Source organism: Malaclemys terrapin, chromosome 8 (assembly GCF_027887155.1).
Source record: "Malaclemys terrapin pileata isolate rMalTer1 chromosome 8, rMalTer1.hap1, whole genome shotgun sequence".
Lineage (NCBI taxonomy): Eukaryota > Metazoa > Chordata > Testudines > Emydidae > Malaclemys > Malaclemys terrapin.
In genome coordinates, this window is record NC_071512.1 from 13,332,098 (window position 1) to 13,351,073 (window position 18,976).

At 38.3% G+C, this 18,976-nt stretch overlaps 1 protein-coding gene across 2 annotated transcripts in view; it reads left to right on the forward strand.

Moving 5' to 3' along the window:
- The window catches only part of FSTL4 (follistatin like 4), a 471,972-nt gene that overhangs the window by 128,502 nt on the left and 324,494 nt on the right, over positions 1–18,976 (forward strand). For both annotated transcript variants that reach the window (XM_054036449.1, XM_054036450.1), the window contains exon 4: positions 10,941–11,189. In XM_054036449.1, coding sequence (XP_053892424.1) covers positions 10,941–11,189 — 249 coding nt within the window. The remainder of the gene's footprint in view (positions 1–10,940; positions 11,190–18,976) is intronic.

Sequence of the window (18,976 nt, forward strand, 5' to 3'; positions counted from 1 at the left end):
ATAGCATAGCTCGGGATGAGTGAGGATCTATCTTTTTTCCCCAAGAGCAGCATTTGAGAATAATGTAATAAGAGGCCAAATGGGTATTCATTAAAGATATCTGTTTACCTACTCCTCCTGCAACCAAAAAATAATAAAATAAATTAAATTCAGATATGTTTTCATTTCTGGGACAAATACGCTGATGAGCTATTTTGGTTCTATGTGGAGTCTTATAAATTGATGTACTGAGTGAGAAAATGAATAATCAGGAAATTGAAAAATCAATCTATCCAATATGCAGTGCCATCTGGTTTATGCATGTGTCAGGGTGAAATATGTATAAAATAAATGAGAAAAGTAATTTTTCTCCTATAAATGAGTTTACTACAAAATTGGGCAGTGGATGACCAAAATCAGAGACCGTGCGATTTCGAGACTGTAAGGTCCGTCCTCATATCAGAGTTTAGCTTTTGTAGTTTCTGAACCATGGCTGCTAATACAATAGAAAAAATAATTTCCACAGTAAATGAGTTGTTTACACATAGGGATCATACAGTGATGGCTGTTGGTAGGTTCACCTTTTGCTGCAATGTGGTGCAACATACTGATGGCTATTGCTTTGATCCTTCTCCAAGCAGAGATAGGCCTGAGCCATGGATTTCAAACACAGACTCAATCCAAACTCTTCCGAAGTTCAGGCGTATTTGGATTTGCTGTTCTAATGGGAACCAATAGAAAGAGAGAAATGATCTGGATCTGAACTTCTTCAAAAGCCACGGAAGCTTAGATCTGGTGTTCTAAGTCAGGTCTATTTCTACCACTTCAAACAAGTATTATTGAGCCAGTTGTTGAAACAAAGTGTGAAGCGAGAACTCTGTCTTATTCCAGGGAAGGGGAGAATGGATACATGACCATGAACTATTGATCGTTCAAATCTTTTACAATAGCCCGTAGAGTGCAAGCACTCATTGCAGTGGTCAAAGGACAAAAGACAACTGAAAACAAGAGGAAAGGAAGGATGGTCCTGAAAGTAAGATTGAAGGTCAGGGCAGTGAGAAGGGCTGATGGAAGAAATTAAATGCAACAAGACCAACCTTGAGCAAAATCCTATGAGGATTTCATATCTTTCTTTCAGAAGTGTGTAGGGTATTGAACTCTAATGGTTCTGTTTCCCACAGTTACTGTGATCCAGATCCTACCAATCAGATACTGGAGAGTTTCTTTGCTTCTGTGTGCTTCACACTATTTTGAAGCACTATGATAGTAAAGACCTAAACATAACAGAAAGATATGCACATTAACTCCTGCATTGGCCCATTGAGTTGTTCACTAAGCTTTAAATTTGGGTACCTTGGAATAAATTAAGTTTTAAAAAGAAAGGCCTTCTATGGATGATGGGGATGTAACTGTAGAGTCAAGTAATGTGTCTCATTACTTCTGTGATTTTTTTCAAAGGGATTTTGTCATCTCCTTCATGACATTTCCAGTCACCAAACCCAGGGCCAAATTCTGTCCTTGGATCAATATGAATCCCAATGACACAGCAGCCAAACATAATTTAGCCTTTAAATTGTATTTGGTGCACTGTAATAATATAATAAAATTACATTGACTATTAAGTACCTATGATATATAATCCTCTAAATAAGCCAGTAAGTCTTGATGACTGATCTGCTTCAGGTTTTTCTCGCTAAAGAGAAGAGAATGCGTGACTGTCACACATTAATGACATGGATGTTTTGGCCAGATTTTCAAACACAGGTTTACATTTTTCTTCTGCAATTATCTCCAGGTATAATTTACAGTATTTGCTCTTTTGAGTTGTTGGTATCCATGCCCTCTGTTTCTTGTTTCATACTCTCATAAATATAACACCATGCCAATAACGTGTGTTAGCACCAAACGTTTGATCCCATAGTGTTTGAGTGGGTTTGAAATTAGGCAAAACTTAGTCCAAATTATACTCATAATAACACAGTATAGCACTTGAGATTTTCAAAGCCTTTTCACAATGTCATCTATAATCCTTCTCATAGTCCTGTCAGGCAGGGGAATTGTATTAATCCCCATTTTAAGATGCAAAAATTTACACAGAAAAGTTTTAAAGCCCACAATTTCATAAGTGTTCTCTAACTTTGGGTGCCTCTGGCTTAATTTTTAGAGTTGCTGAATGCCAACAACTGGAATTTTATATGGATAAATACTTAGAATACTCACACAAATTAAGCAGTTCCCTCAGTGCACATTATTGGGATTTCAGGCTTTTGCAGGTCAGTCACAGAAAACGTATAATGAAAAGTCTTTTCAAGATAGGTTTGCCGTTTCTTGTAGCAATTTTATACTTTCTCCTGCTTCTACCAGTTTCTTTGATATATGATTCTGAGGATTATACATCGTTAGGAAAGAGTCCATCCTCTAACAGTTATTCTGGTTGTCCATAACTGGAATCCACTGATATGTGTGGAGAGTGGGGAGGAGAATTGCAGTTGGTTCAGTGAATTCATATCTGTATCTTTAAAGCTATACTCTGGAAATCCTCTTAAAGGATTGATCAGGTTCAAATTGGACATTTTATAGGAACAGATTGTATCCTGCCCTTTGGTTACAAATGCAAAATTGTCTTTTTTTCCATAGAAGCATACTGATTATGGGGACTTTTTCCTCTGTTACTGATTTGTCCTTATTTTATAGGTTTCAGCTGTGTCAATCCAAAGCTTGTTTCATCTCTTCTTCTATCAGCAGCTGTTGCCTTCACTGATTCATATTGCTGCATCCACTTTATGACAGTGTAGCTAAATATTGCTTTCATGGCTGCCAGCTTTATTTGCTATTCTTGATTTTTGTCATATTCTCCATGTAGAACGTGGTGGTATCTTGAGTCGATAAGTTAGATTTAGCAGACATCTTGAACTGGATCCCCTCAATTTTGCCCACGAGAGGCTTGATTCTGCACCATAAAAATCAATAGCAAAATTCCCATCAGCTTCAGTAGTGTAGGGTCTGGTCATAGTCCACTCCATCCCTGCCAGGACTTATTCAAACATGATTAACAACCGAACAATTTCAAACAGCTGCTGTTAAGTAAAAAATCTGCCAGAGAAATGTTTCCTCCTTCCACTCCAATCTGGCATTTTTGCAAAACACTATATATGGGGGCACAGCAGAGACACTGCTTCTTTCTGCACTGGTGGCAGGTTTAATGTCCAAAGACAGGACCTAGAAGTATAAGCTTTATACCACTGGAATGGAGAAAGTCCTACTTTTCCATTGGGAGACAGTATTTGTTTGTAGGCCTGGAAAGTCTGAAAGATTGGATCTGAAAACCACAACATTCTTACATATAGAAGAGCTATTTTTGATCAGTTTTAGAAACTTCTAAGTTGTGCCTAATCATTTTCGTCTCCATCAGAGGCTTTTTCAGTTGGAATCATTCTAACTAATTTACCTTGTATAATATGCAGTGATATATTAACAAGAGTGTAAATAAAAAAAAAATCTCTAAAATAGTGAGGTAATTTTGGAAGTGTTTGGTTTTTAATTTAATATGTGGCATCCTCAGAACGTAAAATAGTGCAGTTTGCTATAAAATTCTGTTGGCACTCTTTTGGAATGACTTGCATTACCCATCCATGGCTTTGGCACTCATAAGAAATGTAGCTATCTGGAGAGGTGCCAGTGTATAAAGATATAGAAAGAGAGAGTGTGTGTCTGTTTATATGTATGTGAATGTTCATTATAACTGAAACAATTATAGCTTTATCTTTTATGGCTTTTTGAACAATATTTCCATGTCATCATTTAGATGCAGTATCTTCGCTTTCCGATAGGGCCTCTAGATTAATGTAGTGGATGATAATTTTCTGTTTTTTTTCCTCTGAGGCTACTGTATTTCTTTTCTTTGGAATAGTGAGTGAGAAATGTGTATTTCTCTCCCTAGATAGTGCTTGTGAATAATGCACATGACCTCCAAACCTCCTTATTACCTGAAAGATTGGGCAGTCCTTGTAGTTATAATAAAACCTGTTAATCTTTTCAATAGAACAGTAGTGCCAAATGTCATGAGCAAACTTAAACTTTAGCAGGTTGCATCATTAACAAAATAGCTTGAAGCATATGTCCCATTTTCTATATTTTTCTTCCAGGATGAGTCACCATCTTGATAAAAAAAAAGAAAGAAAGAAATCAGAACAGCAAAGACTAGCAACAGAAATAATGGTTGTGTTGGTAATGATTCAGTCAACACCAAGTAGTTTTTTCTGAGGTGAATTTCCTTTTGCTGCTGCTCCATTTTCATAATAGGCATGCAATGCAAAAAAAGAGATTTCCTTAAAGAGTTATGCAGATTGTTAGTGAATTTTTGCCCATCGCTTTACACTAGTTTTACTGCAACGATAAGACTGGATACACATATTTGTTCGCTGAACAGGAGCCAGTGGTATTTGCATATGTCTGAACTTATATTACTTCAAAGCGTGATTATCCTATGAACATATGTTAAATATGTGCTAGTCAGAGAAGGTGGAAGGTCCCATGCTGTGGTATTTGCAGTTTTACTATCAGCACAAGCGAAATAAATTATGTTAAGTCAAGTGTATGGGGAGTTCCAAGCAACAAATGTATCTACAGTCTGTATTCTTCCCAAAAAATTAATGTCTAATAGAGATGGGAATCATATTTTTGCAGGACTGGATCGTACGTGATTATTGCAGGTAGCAACCAAGATGCACAAAAAAATCTGAACTTGAAACTGCAGTGAAGTAATACATTCACAGTTGATTTACTGCAGGTTTTTTATTTAGTAGAGGTTATATATTTTTTTCCTTTCCCTCCTTTCTCTAGTATATTCTAGTAGTAGAAAACCACTGCAATTAAGGTTGCTTATGTTTTCTCAAATTAGTTCTTTCTGGGTGTAAATTTTCCATGCTTAGGCACAGCTCAGTATGTGGATCTTCCACATCTAAATTGTTATCAGATCATTTCTGCTGCGTTGGGCTTCTGTGTGTTTTGCTTAAAAAAAGAAAAAAAATAATCCACCTCATCTATATATTCCAATCAGAAATGATGCAGGCACATAATTCAGCAGTGGCCGAATGAATGTTGTTATTCCATGAGATCTAAAGGACAAACCAGGTTGGTTCATAAGAAATTACTGTAGTAGTTTCTGCAGTTCTGAGGATTTGATTTTCATGCAGGTACAATAAAATACCTTAAAATCATATAACATTTTGCAAACATCACTGAGTTCCTATCACTGCCTATGAAGCAGGAGTATACGATAGTTCTTCTTTTAAATAAGAGGAAACAGAGGACCAGGAAGTATCTAATCTTGATTCTGACAGCGACTTGCTGCGCGATTTGTGGCTTTGTTTCCTGCATTGTAAATTAGGACTAGTTAACAATTTCCAAAAGTGTGTCTATGGATATTAATTAGCCCAGTGTTCATCTCAAAGAATTTGCCGTCTTCTTATTTATGCAAACATGATAATTAACGTTTTTGCAATTTACAAGTGCAGAATTGCAGAATTACAATTGGTCAGAAGCCTGATATAATGTATCTATTTTTTTGCTGTGACTTTAACGCTGGGTGTGATGATGATGCCCAGTTTATTATATTGCTCCTTATTCAAGCTAATTTTGAATTGAACTCCTTGGGAGTTTTGTCAAAGTAAGGAATAGGGTTTAGGGATGGGAAAATTATGAAAAGTTGACTATACTTTGTAATATCTTCAGCAATGTATAAAAGGCAGAAAGGGCCTCGAACTTCATGAATTAATCAGTGATTAGAGGATGCATAGCCTCATAAATCTGAGGATAGGAATTACATCTTCATTTTGCCTTTAAATTTTTATTTTGAAATAAACAAAACCCTGTTAAAGGACTTGACACAGTTCCTGAACTGCAGCTGTCTGACCAACCACATCTGGCCTTTGTTTTTCAACCAGAATCCCAAAATTCTCATGTTTCCAGCCAAAATTCTGAGGAACAGAATCTTGTCATTGATGGAGACAAATGAAGTTCTGCTTCTCGTCATACTAACTTTAATATAATATACCTACTTAGGCTCTGGCCATGTTTGGTAAATTTAATTAGTGTTGAAAAGTGGCTTGTTTTACAAGATGATCATTTTTTAACCTAGGTAAATGACTTTCTTTATGACTAATAAATTAAACGAATTATATCTTTTTCATGCAGTGCTGTGGGGCTCATAAATACTGCAAGCAGTTAGCTGGTAGTTTCACTTGATTACCTTTTCCATTATTGTGTTTTATAATCCTTGTAGGAGTGGGAAATTCATTCAGCTTTCATAACATGAAAAAAATATTGAGGGGGGGTTCATGTTTAATTAGTGAACTACATCCCTGTTTTCATTCTTGTCTCAAAAGCAGGGAAGTTCAGTGTTTTAACCAATGGTGTAGTCCTGAAGGGGCAACTACTGGAATAACTTTGCCAGCATGACCTTGCACACGTAATGCTGTGCAGAGGACACCATTTCGCTCTACCAAATGTCATCCTACATGTAGTGTGACCTTGCATGCGAGGTCATGCTGTATGAAGAATGCCATTTTGAGAACAAAATGGTGTCCTCCATGTGGCAAAAGAGCCAGAATGCCATTCCAGCATTATCTGGCCCTACTACAGCACAGATTTTAGCTGAGAAGCCATGGAAATTCTATGTTTACTTACAATTGAATGCTCTTTGGGTAATTATGAGGTGTGTTCTACATAGCCATCACAAGAGATAGCAAGAGAAGTGGTAGGCAAACATCTGTGAGGAATGGTCTAGAACTAGATAATACTTAGTCCTGCCAAGAGTGTAGGTGACTGGACTAGATGACCTCTCGAGGTCCCTTCCAGTCCTATGATTCTGTGATTTTGAGACTTCAGAAAGATTTTACACTGGATGACCAAGGTCAGAAGTTTAATGGGGGACTTTTACATGCCTTAGCTGCTAATTAATTAAGAATGTCTTTTAAAATCCTCCATGTGGCTTCTGGACTGCTCAGTGTATCTTAAGCCTTTATCTTTAAAATCCATGTGCTAAAGGGTCTAAATTGGGATGCATCACACAGTCTGGGGCACCACAGTAGCTTCCCAATGGGGACCCTTCAGTTAGATAATCTTTCAGTTAAGTTAGCCGCTAGGAATGGCAAACACACAAATATTAGCATGATGTTAAATTTGCTTTAGTCTTTAGCTGGTATAAATCAATGCAGATCATTGACGTCAATAGCACTATGCCGACTTACACAGTTGAAGTTCTGGTGCATTATTTCCTAAGTGGGGAAATGTCCCAGTGGCATCATTGTCATTAACTAAATACTTAATTTGCAGCCATTTACAAAGGTAACCAAAGTAAAATCATGACAGTATCAAGCGCTGCTACACTGAAGGTTGCTTCAGGATTTCCATTTTGCAGCACTTTTTGCAAGGATTTAACTAAATTGTATGTAAAAGTTTTCCCTGTGACCAAACTTTGGCACTCTACTGTAAGGTCTTTGGGGCATGGACCTTGTCTTCCCTTATGGTTCTACAATGCCTACCATAGTCACTCCCTGCTCCCGATTGGGGTCTCTGTATTCTACTATAATGCAAATAAATATTCATGTCCCAATTATAAATAAATACAGGAGAGAAAATATCACAACTGAAACAAGGACAAGTTTTGTGCCACCAGGACCATTGTTCCAGTGCCACAATTGATGACTTCTGTGAGGATTCCTCTTGTATGACTGAGATCCTCCTACTCATAAAAACATAAGAATGACCTCATTGGGTCAGACCAATGATCCAGTATCCTGTCTTCTGGCAGTGGCCAATGTCAGATACTTCAGAGAAAATGAACAAAACAGGCAGTCATCGAGTGATCCATACCCTGTCATCCACTCCCAGCTTCTGGCAATCACAGGCTAGGCAGAATCAGAGCATGGGATTGTATCCCTGACCATCTTGGCTAATAGCCATTGATAGCCCTATCCTCCATGAAATAATCTAATTGTTGTTTGAACCCTGTTATAGTTTTGGCCTTCACAACATCCCCCGCAATGAGTTCCAAAGGTTGACAGTGTGCTTTTCCTTCCAGAAGGGCAGCATGCAGCTCCCGGCTAGTGTTAGCAACATACTGCAGAATATATACCAGAGAGCAAAGTAACTAGCTCTGCTTTAAGGCAACAAAGAGTCCTGTGGCACCTTATAGACTAACAGATGTATTGGAGCATAAGCTGTTACATCTGTTAGTCTATAAGATGCCACAGGACTCTTTGTTGCTTTTTACAGATCCAGACTAACACGGCTACCCCTCTGATACTTAGCTCTGCTTTGTGTACTAGTTAGAAATCCAGCCTAGCTGAAGGATGGGTGTGTGTGTGTGTGTGTGTTTAGGGGTGGATAGTTTAAGATTACTAAAATCCCCTTCACAACTCAGCACATCCACACAATCCAGGACAGGTTACAGTCTTAAGCGAGCAACCAGGGTTTGCAGGAACTCAACCTTTTCCATCCTACAAAAGAATGTCCATGACTCTGTGTGGGTGGTCACACTGTAGGATATCTGGGGTCTAAGAAGAAAGCATAGAAACTGATCTAATTTAGTTCTGATTTTTGCAGAAGGAGTGGGAGGTCAATTATCTTACCAGAATAAAAAATAAACAAACAAAACACAAAAAATGTAATCTAAAATAAATATTTTATCTTAAACGGCACCAGGAAATGTTGACATGCATTTCCTAGTGTGCTACGTTCTGTTGAACGAGTCAAACTTGCATTATTATAGTTGCTTAACAGGGTTTCTTCGCTCAAACATCGAGACCTTTGTTCTGACAAATGTACAATAGATACTGTAATTATAGATGACCTTGACAGTAGGTCATGTAGAGGTCACAATATGTGTATTGCTGTGGATAGTTTGAAGAGATATGCTGAACACTTAGTGAAGTGAATAGAGGATATTCAGATATCCCTCTGAGGGACTGTACTTTTTAAACTGCTCAGAGACACTTTTGACCTTCTAGTTTATTACGGGTCAAGAAAAAGTCAATATTTCTTAGCCTGCCAAGGTGCAGGAATTTTAATGAGTTATTGAGTCAAATAGTTAATCCTCCAATAACAGATTCTTTTCCTTTCGAATTTACAGTGATAAAAACAAAAACTTAACAAGAAGCAAAAATGGGTTTTGTTACATGTGGAAACTTTGACTTGCATTTTGTACAACTATTTTTAACCCCTTGGTGTTTGCAGTGGATCCGGAGGTCTTGCTTTTAACACTGTTGCATTTTCTATCATGTAGCATTGGGAAATCATAAATGGGCAACAAGGGAGATTAATTAAAGCTTGCAGTAAAATGTTGGTGACCAAATTACCTTCATGTTTTAATTATTCTTTCTGCAACATCCCTTTGTAATTCTCAACTTTATGCTTATTACAATTAATGCAGCACAGTGATCTTCTAATTTTCCAAAACTCATAATTGAGGGTAATGCTAGTTATTATTCTTTGTACAGTGGCTTATTTCAAAATACCCTGTCCTCTATAAATTATAGTAATAATAGGTCTGTTGTAAACCGTTCAGTGCAGAAATTTTAGGTGCAGTCTAGAATTAAATCTCCTAGGATTATAATATCAAACAATAGAAAATGCAAGTAATGTTCAGTTCATCATATTGTGCTAATACCTAAAAGAAACTAGACATTATTTATTGTTATATTTACATAGGGCCGGATGCTGATGGCCTCACTCATATTGGGAAGCGCTTAACTCCATTAGTAATTCCATTGACTCTAATGAGACTCCTCGCAGGGGAGAAATTTCAAAAGCTCTCCGCATTGGCCTAACTTTGCTCCCATTGAATCAATGGGAATTTTATCATTGACTTCACTGGGAGCAGAGTTAGGTCAACCTTGAGCACTTTTGAAAATGTCACCCATGTAGGAAGCTGCTAGCCAACCTAGGTACGGATATCAGTGTGTCTGGCCCATAGTACATGGGGTGCTAAATGGAGGTTTGTATGGTTAGAGTCTGAGTGATTTGTTTATTATGATATTTATTATGATATAAAAATGAAATAAAAGCAATGGATTAACCAATAGTTAATAAATACCTGTTGTTTTGTTTCTGTAGAGTGAGTTATTTATTGATATCTATTTAATACATTTATAAGAGGTCCAGCAATAGGTATCTATCCTGCATATAACTAAGTAATGCAAAATGCAAGAATGAAGTTAAAGAACCAACGAACCCCAATATATGGTACAGCCAATGTGAACGAAAGCATCAGCCACAAAGTTAAGCTTGTACATTAACATGATTAATTCCACCCTATACAAAAATGATTAATCTTTGACCCCTGCTACGGGTCAGTCCGACACATTTTTTTCTTTCTTTGTTCAATTGTCACCAGCTCTCAGAGTCTTAATTGTGTCATTGCTAGCCGCTGTGGGTTCTGCCAGTGTCAGATGAGAGACACCTGAGTAGTCTTCTTTGAATTCAAGAACCGTTAGTTTTACCAGAAAAAGAGATCCGCATCTAGTTTGGTCATTGATGCTTATACAGGTCAATAGACATTGCTTTTTTCAGTGTTTAAATTGGGGAGGAAGGATATAATCCCAACAAAGTCTTAAAATACCACATCAGAACTGCAGAATGAACGTAGTGTAGGTATTTAGTCATTGAAGACCATGGTTCAGCAAAGCACATGCTTATGTTTAAGCACATTCTTATGCCCATCACTATTCAGCAAACCACTTAAGCATGCACTTTAATGCATTGCTGAATGGGGGCTGTAGAACTGCTAGCCTATGTATGAAGATACTCTCCATATCACAGTTGCAATATTGTCCATAGGATGCCCATGTATCCTTGGAATCCTTATATCCACTAAGCTTGCAATGTATACGCTAAAACAAAAGACCAATTAAATCCCGTTAAGCAAATATAGTTAATGTTTAAACTTTCTACTTTTTCAGTGCTTTATGGGCAAGATGGCCTACATGCATCATGTGAAAAAAAGTACTGTGGCCGGGGAAGTAAGTGTGTTGTTAACAAGGAGACTAATCAGCCTGAATGCAAATGCCTAGAAGACTGCAAATCTAGTTATATGCCAATATGTGGATCTGATGGCAAATTTTATGAAAATCACTGTGAACTCCACCGAGCCTCATGCTTGCAGAGGAAGAAAATCTACATTATCCACAGCAAAGACTGTTTCTTCAAAGGTAGGATATCATTATATATATAAAGCTATAGAGTTTCCATTGTCCATCTTACCTCAATCATGATAAATGACTGTGTGCTACATATTATTTCTAAGAGATACATTTTTGACGGATGATTTATTCCAGCACAACACTTTATGAAGCTGTTAAATCCATGAGCATTGGAATGAAATACCAGAATGAAATCAGACTGGTAAATAATTAACATCATTGTATACGTTGTATGCATTGTAGTCAGTAGGAACTTAATAATTTCCGATGTAATAACATTTTACTATGGCATTTGTTTTGTAAGGCTTTGAACAAGACAAACACCTTAAAAATAGTACACTTTGTTACATAAGCGTTGTTGTGGCAATCGTAAGTGCTCTGTGAGAGGAACAGAAAGTCATAATTTTCTCATATAACTGAATGGGGAAACTTACAGTGTATTGGTCCCATGTTATTGGGGCTTTGGCAATGGATTGCACAGTAGGTGAGAATTAGAGGATTTGTGGATGTGCTAGGGATGGTTCGGCAACAATCAAGAAAGAATTGTATTGATGATATTTGGCTATACATCCAGTTAATTATTTTCTATGCCATTTGGATCACTGGTGTTGTGCCAGCAATGAGAGGAAGAAATACTGGGATGAGATGAGAGGGATGGGGGGATATAGTGAGTGTATATATGAGAAATAATAGGCTAAAACTGTCATGACCAAGACTTGACAAGATGGGAGGAATAATTAGCAGGTCAATTTAACTCAAATACACTTGCCCAATAAAAAAATGAAGTATGTCCTAAGGCTAAGGCATCCTGGAGTGAGATGCTCCCACAGACAAAGTCACCCTAGAAATTATAATGCACACACCACTATTCACAAATGTTGCCTGTTCTGACAGTGGCAGAAGCAGTGATGCCAGTCTTGGAACAGCTACATGGCTGAATAAATGTATGTCCCCTGCAGAAAAATCTGACATAGCCAAAATGCAGGTCGTGAACAATTCACTTAAGCAATTAAAATCTGGATTCTACCAGAATTAGTGGTAAGAGTTAAAGTTAACATAAATGGAACTGTCCTCCAGAGGACTCCCCCCACCCCCACTTAGGATTGTCCTTCATCATCTCTGTGATTTCTATTTTTTCTTTCTTCCCAGTTCAATTAGAAGTGACCTTGGTATTGAGCATTGCAGCAGGGAATACACGCGGTGCTCGTGAAAAAAAGTGTTTTTCTTTTCTTTACACTCAGCCAGATTCATTGGCATTCCTTTAGATATCATTGAAGTTTTTGGAAACTGGTTAATTGACAGAGATCAGAGAACCTACCTCTAGATAATTACTGTGAAGAAACAGTTTCTGCAGGATAATTGCTGCAAATGTCTTTCAAATGGTCTATTACATCAAGCTGCGGGTATTCGGGACTTCTAAAAATCAGGACCAGTGTGTCTCAAGTTGGGCATCCAGAAGTTGAGGCACTTGGAACAAGTGGCCACTTCTGAAAATTTTGATTCATGTCTAATACAAGTTAACCTCTGAATTCATTTGGACCAGTTCAAAAGCAAATTATGTGGACTAAGGACCTCATTCTATCTCACACTAGTTTTATACCAGCATGACTCCATTGACTTGAAAGGTGTTACTTTCGATTTACAACAGGGACAGTTCATAATGAGTACCTATAGTACCTCACAATTTCAGCTCTACCTGGAATGTATAACTCTCATTAAGAATTATGGGATAGCATAAAAATTGGGGGAAATTGAATTGAGAGAAATCAGGAATTCTAATAAGATTTTGTAGGCAGACTCCAGTCCTAATGGTTTTGTACCTGCTTACAACAGCTCTGACTTTGGGTCTGTGTATCCAATCAGCTTTGCATTGCTCTAAAATAATTTTAATGGTGTAGTCTCTTCTGTGTTTATTTAAATTTGCTGTACACTCTCTCTTTTGGAAACTGTACTTCTCCACTCATTAACCTGTGAAATTTTCAAGACAGAAACATTGTGAGAACCAGAATGTAGGAAACAGAATTGCCTTTTCAGACAGAAAGCTACCTACCAAGTAGGAAACTGTTGTCAGAGCACAACTATAAATGTCTCTTTTAGAATTTGCCTTCCATATCAGGGATTATATCTAGCCTCCCCAATATCATCATGAGTCATCCAAACAGCATTCCTTGTACAAGGAGAAAGAAAATTAAGTGGACCAAATTCTCTGCTTGTGCAAATTGGCACAACTCCATTCATGTCAATGGATCTATAACAGTTTACACCAGCAAAGACTTAGAGTTGGTGTCAGCAACTAATCTGAGAAAAGAGGGAGCGGTTTAGAGGTATAACTCACACTGCTGCTTACATATATCTGATTCATGAAGGTCAGATGGCATTAGAAAACCCTTTCTACAACTAGTCTTTGCCAAGTTCTCTCTTCTTTTGTTAATTCCTCTGTTACCTTCTATCTGATATGCCTGAATTTTAGGGAGATTATTATATTGGTCATTGCAGCATGATTATCATAAGGATTAGAATGGGTTTAAAGTAAAGATTTAGCTGCTCTGTAATAACTCATACTGTAGATACAGATAACTGAACAATATGGGTATTTCTGTTTCATACATTAGACCCCCATCCTGCAATCAGTTCTGCATTGTTGGACCCATTTTGTCCATGTGGAGCCCCATTGAAGTGAATGAGACTTCACACAGGCACAAAGGATACCCCCACACAGATTCATTTGTAGGATCAAGAGTTTGGATGATAAGCTGTCTGTCAGCTTTCTTTTGCTCCCTGTTTCTACAACAGCTCTCACAATAAGGTCTGACCCTGATCAGCCTTTAAACACGACCATCATTAAATTATAAAGATGTTAAATGAGAGTCTAGTTGCAAACAGGAAATATAAATAATCAACTATTTTGTTCATAACTACAGCCAATTCCTTCCAAACACATGTCCGTTATTATCAATGGGCCAGATCTTGAAGGGAGCTGTGCTCCATGATTTTTAAAGCATATTTTCTTAGGTAATGTACCACAAGGTCACAAATCAAGAGAGCTTGCAGTAGCAGAAGCCATGTGATATAACGCAATGTACTGGGAGCAGTCATAGATTATTTCCAATCCAATGTGACATGCCGTACAGAGCACACACTACTGAATATAAAGTGTAGCTGAAAATTACATTTATCAAATGTAGCTCCGGGTACCAGAAGAAAGGTATGAGTGGGGTGTTCTAGATTTCCCAGTGGTAGTTAGGTGGTGTGACAAAGTTCCTCCTCTATCTTGGTGGGTCCTGCGCTTATTGGCGGATTTTCTTGCCTCAGAGATTCACCATGTGGGTTGGGGAACAGCCCAGAGACCTTCCCCTCTGGAAGAACCCACAGTCCAGGTCAATTGGGAGGTTTTGGGGGAACCCAGGCCCACCCTCTACTCTGGGTTCCAGCCCAGGGCCCTGTGGACTGCAGCTGTCTATAGTGTCTCCTGTAACAGCTGCATGACAGCTACAACTCCCTGGGCTACTTCCCCATGGCCTCCTCCAAACACCTTCCTTATTCTCACCACAGGACCATGTGGTGAGACCTTCCTCCTGGTGTCTGATAACACTTGTGCTCCTCAGTCCTACAACAGCAGCACACCCTCTCAGCTCCTTGCACCTCTTGCTCCCAGCTCCTCACACGCACACCACAAACTGAAGTGAGCTCCTTTTAAAACCCAGATGCCCTGATTAGCCTGCCTTAATTGATTCTAGCAGCTTCTTCTTAATTGTCTCCATGTGTCCTAATTAGCCTGCCTGCCTTAACTGGTTCTAGCAGGTTCCTGATTACTCTAGTGCAGCCCCTGCTCTGGTCACTCAGGGAACAGAAAACTACTCATCCGGTGACCAGTATATTTGCCCTCTACTAGACTCCTGTACCTCACTGGTCTGCGTCTGTCACAGTGGTCAAGTATGAGAACAATTCCTTTATCTTTAGATCACTGGACACTTGATATTCAGAAGTATTTGAATGTCTGCAGAACTATTCATCACCCCTTGTTTATTGATAAGTGTTTGTAAGGGTATTTTTGAAAAAAGTTGGATTCAATGGCAGAAATATGTCTATTTTTGGCAATTCTTTGACCATCATTACCATAGTATCTGAATGCCTCATAATATTTAATGTCTTTGCCCTCACAATCCTTCTGTGAGTTAGGGAAGTGCTATTACTCCTGTTTTAGAGAAGGGAAAGAAACTGAGACACAGAGAGACTAAGTGACTTGCTGAGGTCACATAGGAATTCTGTGGCAGAGCAGGGAATTGTACCCTGCCCTAATCACTGGACCATCCTTCCATCTTTAATGAGGGAGAAATGGCTGCCACGCCCATCTTTCAAATGTGATACATTGTCATTAGATGCTAATTAGCCTCAGAATCAACGTATCTTGTTTTACAAGGGACAGAAAGTTTTTTAAAAAATACTAAGCATGAAAAGGGAGAGTCCTAAGGCAGATATATAAGAATAAAATATACGTGGGTCAGTGGAATGCCTTTGTTTTATAAACTTTTTGAATCTGCCTAGGTCTATTTCTATAAATATTGTTGATTTTGTTTTCTGCAAACAAAACAGACCATTCACAAACTACTTTGCGTATACACATTAGTTTATGAAAGCTTCATTTTTATTGATATATCTTTGGAAATACAGGAATCAGGGCAACATGCTGATATCTCATTTTGCCCTAGAAGAGTAATCTAATGTTTCTACTCATGGAGTTTATGCTGATCCTTATTTAATTAAATATAGTACTGGAATGAATTGATCTATGGCATTTTCCCTCAATAACGTATTAGTGGGAGCCAAAGTAATTTACAAGTTACATACTTTGTCCTTGAGATGAATATCCATTCCCTGTGCTCTAGTTCCACATACAACATAGCCAGTTATAAGATAAGAGATATTGTCTTTTCCAGACTGAGTACCAGAGTGGATCTTCACTTTCTAAAAAAGAGCAGGTTCAACAAGTGAGCTAGTGAGCTATTTCCCAAAGTGCTAAACCCTGACAAATTCAGTTGAAGTCAATGCCGCTGCAAGTGCGCAGCAGCTTTGAAAATTAGGCCTTGTACTCTTCCTCCTCATTAGAAAGTTGTTGGAATTTTTTTTTTCACACTTGCATATAGTCTGCCCTTTTAAAATTATGTTGTTGAACCAGTTTTGTATTCGTTCTTAATTGTATATACTGTTGAAGAAAATGAGGTCTTATTTCAGTAATCGGTGTCCTTGCAATGGCGGCATTATATCTAATGATACAGTGTCATGCATGAATGGTTTTCTGAATACACCATGAAATTATGTCAGAAAGGAGTAGTTTTGTGTTTCGGTTTCAATAAACCCTCAAACTTTCAGCAATAGAGCAATGGTTAGAGTCACTCTTCAGCAAATAGGAGTTATGTGAAAAAACTCCCACGCCTGGGCAAAAAAACAAGACAAGAAAAAAAAATTTGATTTTACAGATATTGGGAAATAAAATACTGCAGTCAAAATGTATAAAGAGCCACTTACCATGTGTCTATTAGAGGAAGGATATTCTTATAGTTAAAACATTGGACTGAGATGCAGAAGACCTGCGTTCTATTCCCAGGTAACCTTGGCAAGGGTATCCCTACCCAGCAATCGGAGGCGTGACTGCAGCATGTTGTTGACTTACCCAAGCTAGCTTTGATCTAGCTAGCTTGAGTACCAATAATAAGTGAAGCTGTGACAGTGCAGGCTTCAGCATGGGCTAGCTGCCTGGGTAATTACCCAGGGTTCCAGGCGGGCTTGTACAGCCAGCATTGAAACCCATGCTGCCATGGCTTCACCGCTGGGCTAGCTGGATTAAAACTAGTTGCGGTATGTCTCCACAAGAAGCAATCAAACCAGTGATTGCTGTGCAGACATACCTAATAGCAGGGAAGCTGCAGCATCATGGGCTAGTCATTCGAGTACATACATACTCAGGGTCCTGGGTGGGTTTGTATAGGCTGTGCTGTTGCCCATCCTGCTGTGGCTTCCCTTGGACTAGCTAGATCACAGCTAGCGTGAGTATGTCTGCATGTGCTGCAGTCACACCTCTGATTGCAATGCAGTCACACCCCTAATCCCTCTATGCTTTGGTTTTCTATCTGTAAACCAGGAATAATAATGCTTCCATTAATCCACCCTTTATCTGTCTTATCTGTTTGGCCTGTATGATTTTTGGAGCATGGACTGTCTCTTAATGTGTGTTTCCACAGCACCTAGCACAATAATATTCAGCATGATCACCTTGATCGATCGCTCCTTCAGCCCTCGTATAGATTGCGCCCGTCTACGATCACAATAATATTAATAATAATAACTATTAGGCTGATAAATGTATATACTGGAATAATAGATGTAGCTGTTTGTACTGCTACGTCTCGGTGGTTGGAGAACAGAGCCAGAAAGTGCAAACCGGTCTGTTTGAACTAGAGATGAAGTTTATCTCAGTCAGTCGGCAAGGGCTCTCTATTTGTTTTCTATAATCAACATAAGTAGATACTTTAATTATTTGAGTAATATTATGTTGGCGAGAGGACTTCTTCACGGTGCTTTTCCCTATTGGCTTCTTCAATTAAGATTAAAATCCCCAAATAGCAGTATCTGGATAACACTATAGATTGAATCCTTATGGTCTGCCAGTTTATCCAATTATCTAAATGTCAGACTTGATGGCCTTTACACATAACTACAGATCAACCACATTTCAATGTCTGAGCAAGGTCTACACTTACTAAAAGATAACAAAGATAGTGTCTAAGATGTTGGTTTCTTCGTTTTGTTTATTTTTATTTTGCTTTTTTAAAAATTTGTTTCTGTTCTTGATCTGTGAAGTGCTCAGATGTCATGCTGCTTTTAGGGATAGCATTGTATAAGGACAGATTGATTGATTCATATTACATCATTGGCAGTTTATTCTGTACTGTTATAGTTACTAGGATGATGAATGCAAAACTGGGATGGAATCTGGACAATGGGAAAATAAAGGGTATTTAAAGTCCTAAGGTAACTCTGCCTTCATCCCAGCATTTTTTCTTACTACCAGTCTCTATGACAGCCTGTGCTGTTCTCATTGGGTCATTTTATTTCTTATGCAAAGCAGTTAGTTTCCTAGGCAGAGATTTCTCTCATAACTTATATTTATGCCTTTTTTTTTTCTGGTGAAAAAATTAAAGGATTCCCAACCTCTTTCCAGGGAATAAGGGTTTGATGGCTTTCCACTAAGCCTTCATGGAGAAGAATTAATCATCCCGGGAGGCATTCATGTCAGGAAATCCATGGAAGATGATTTAAGATTAATCCTAGTGAATTTATATTTTGTTTCCCTTTTCCCCAGTATTGGCTCCTCAGTCCCAACATTTAATAGCACCAGCAGATGGCAGTTAAGTTAGTACTTAAGTTGTTTCAGTCCACTGTAGGTGGACCAAATTATCTGACAGTAATCTGGTTGGTTGGCAAACAGACTTGCTCAATGAGTGGAGAGCGTGGACAACCAGTAAATTATATCAGTAAAAATGTTCAGGATACATCAAAATTTTGTTTTTGTAAGACCTTACCATAAGGCATCATGGAGTACGTTATATGCAATATTGGAATTGAGCAGCAGTCTGACGCCCAAGAGATGATCCAGCTTGACAGACACCTACATGAGATCCTAGAATGCTCAAAGATGAGTTCTAGGGAAATACTGGAAGAATAAAATGGAAGTTAGGCACAGGCTAATGGAGAACTGGAGAAGGGCGATTCTGCTTCCCAACAGGAAGTTGGATCCC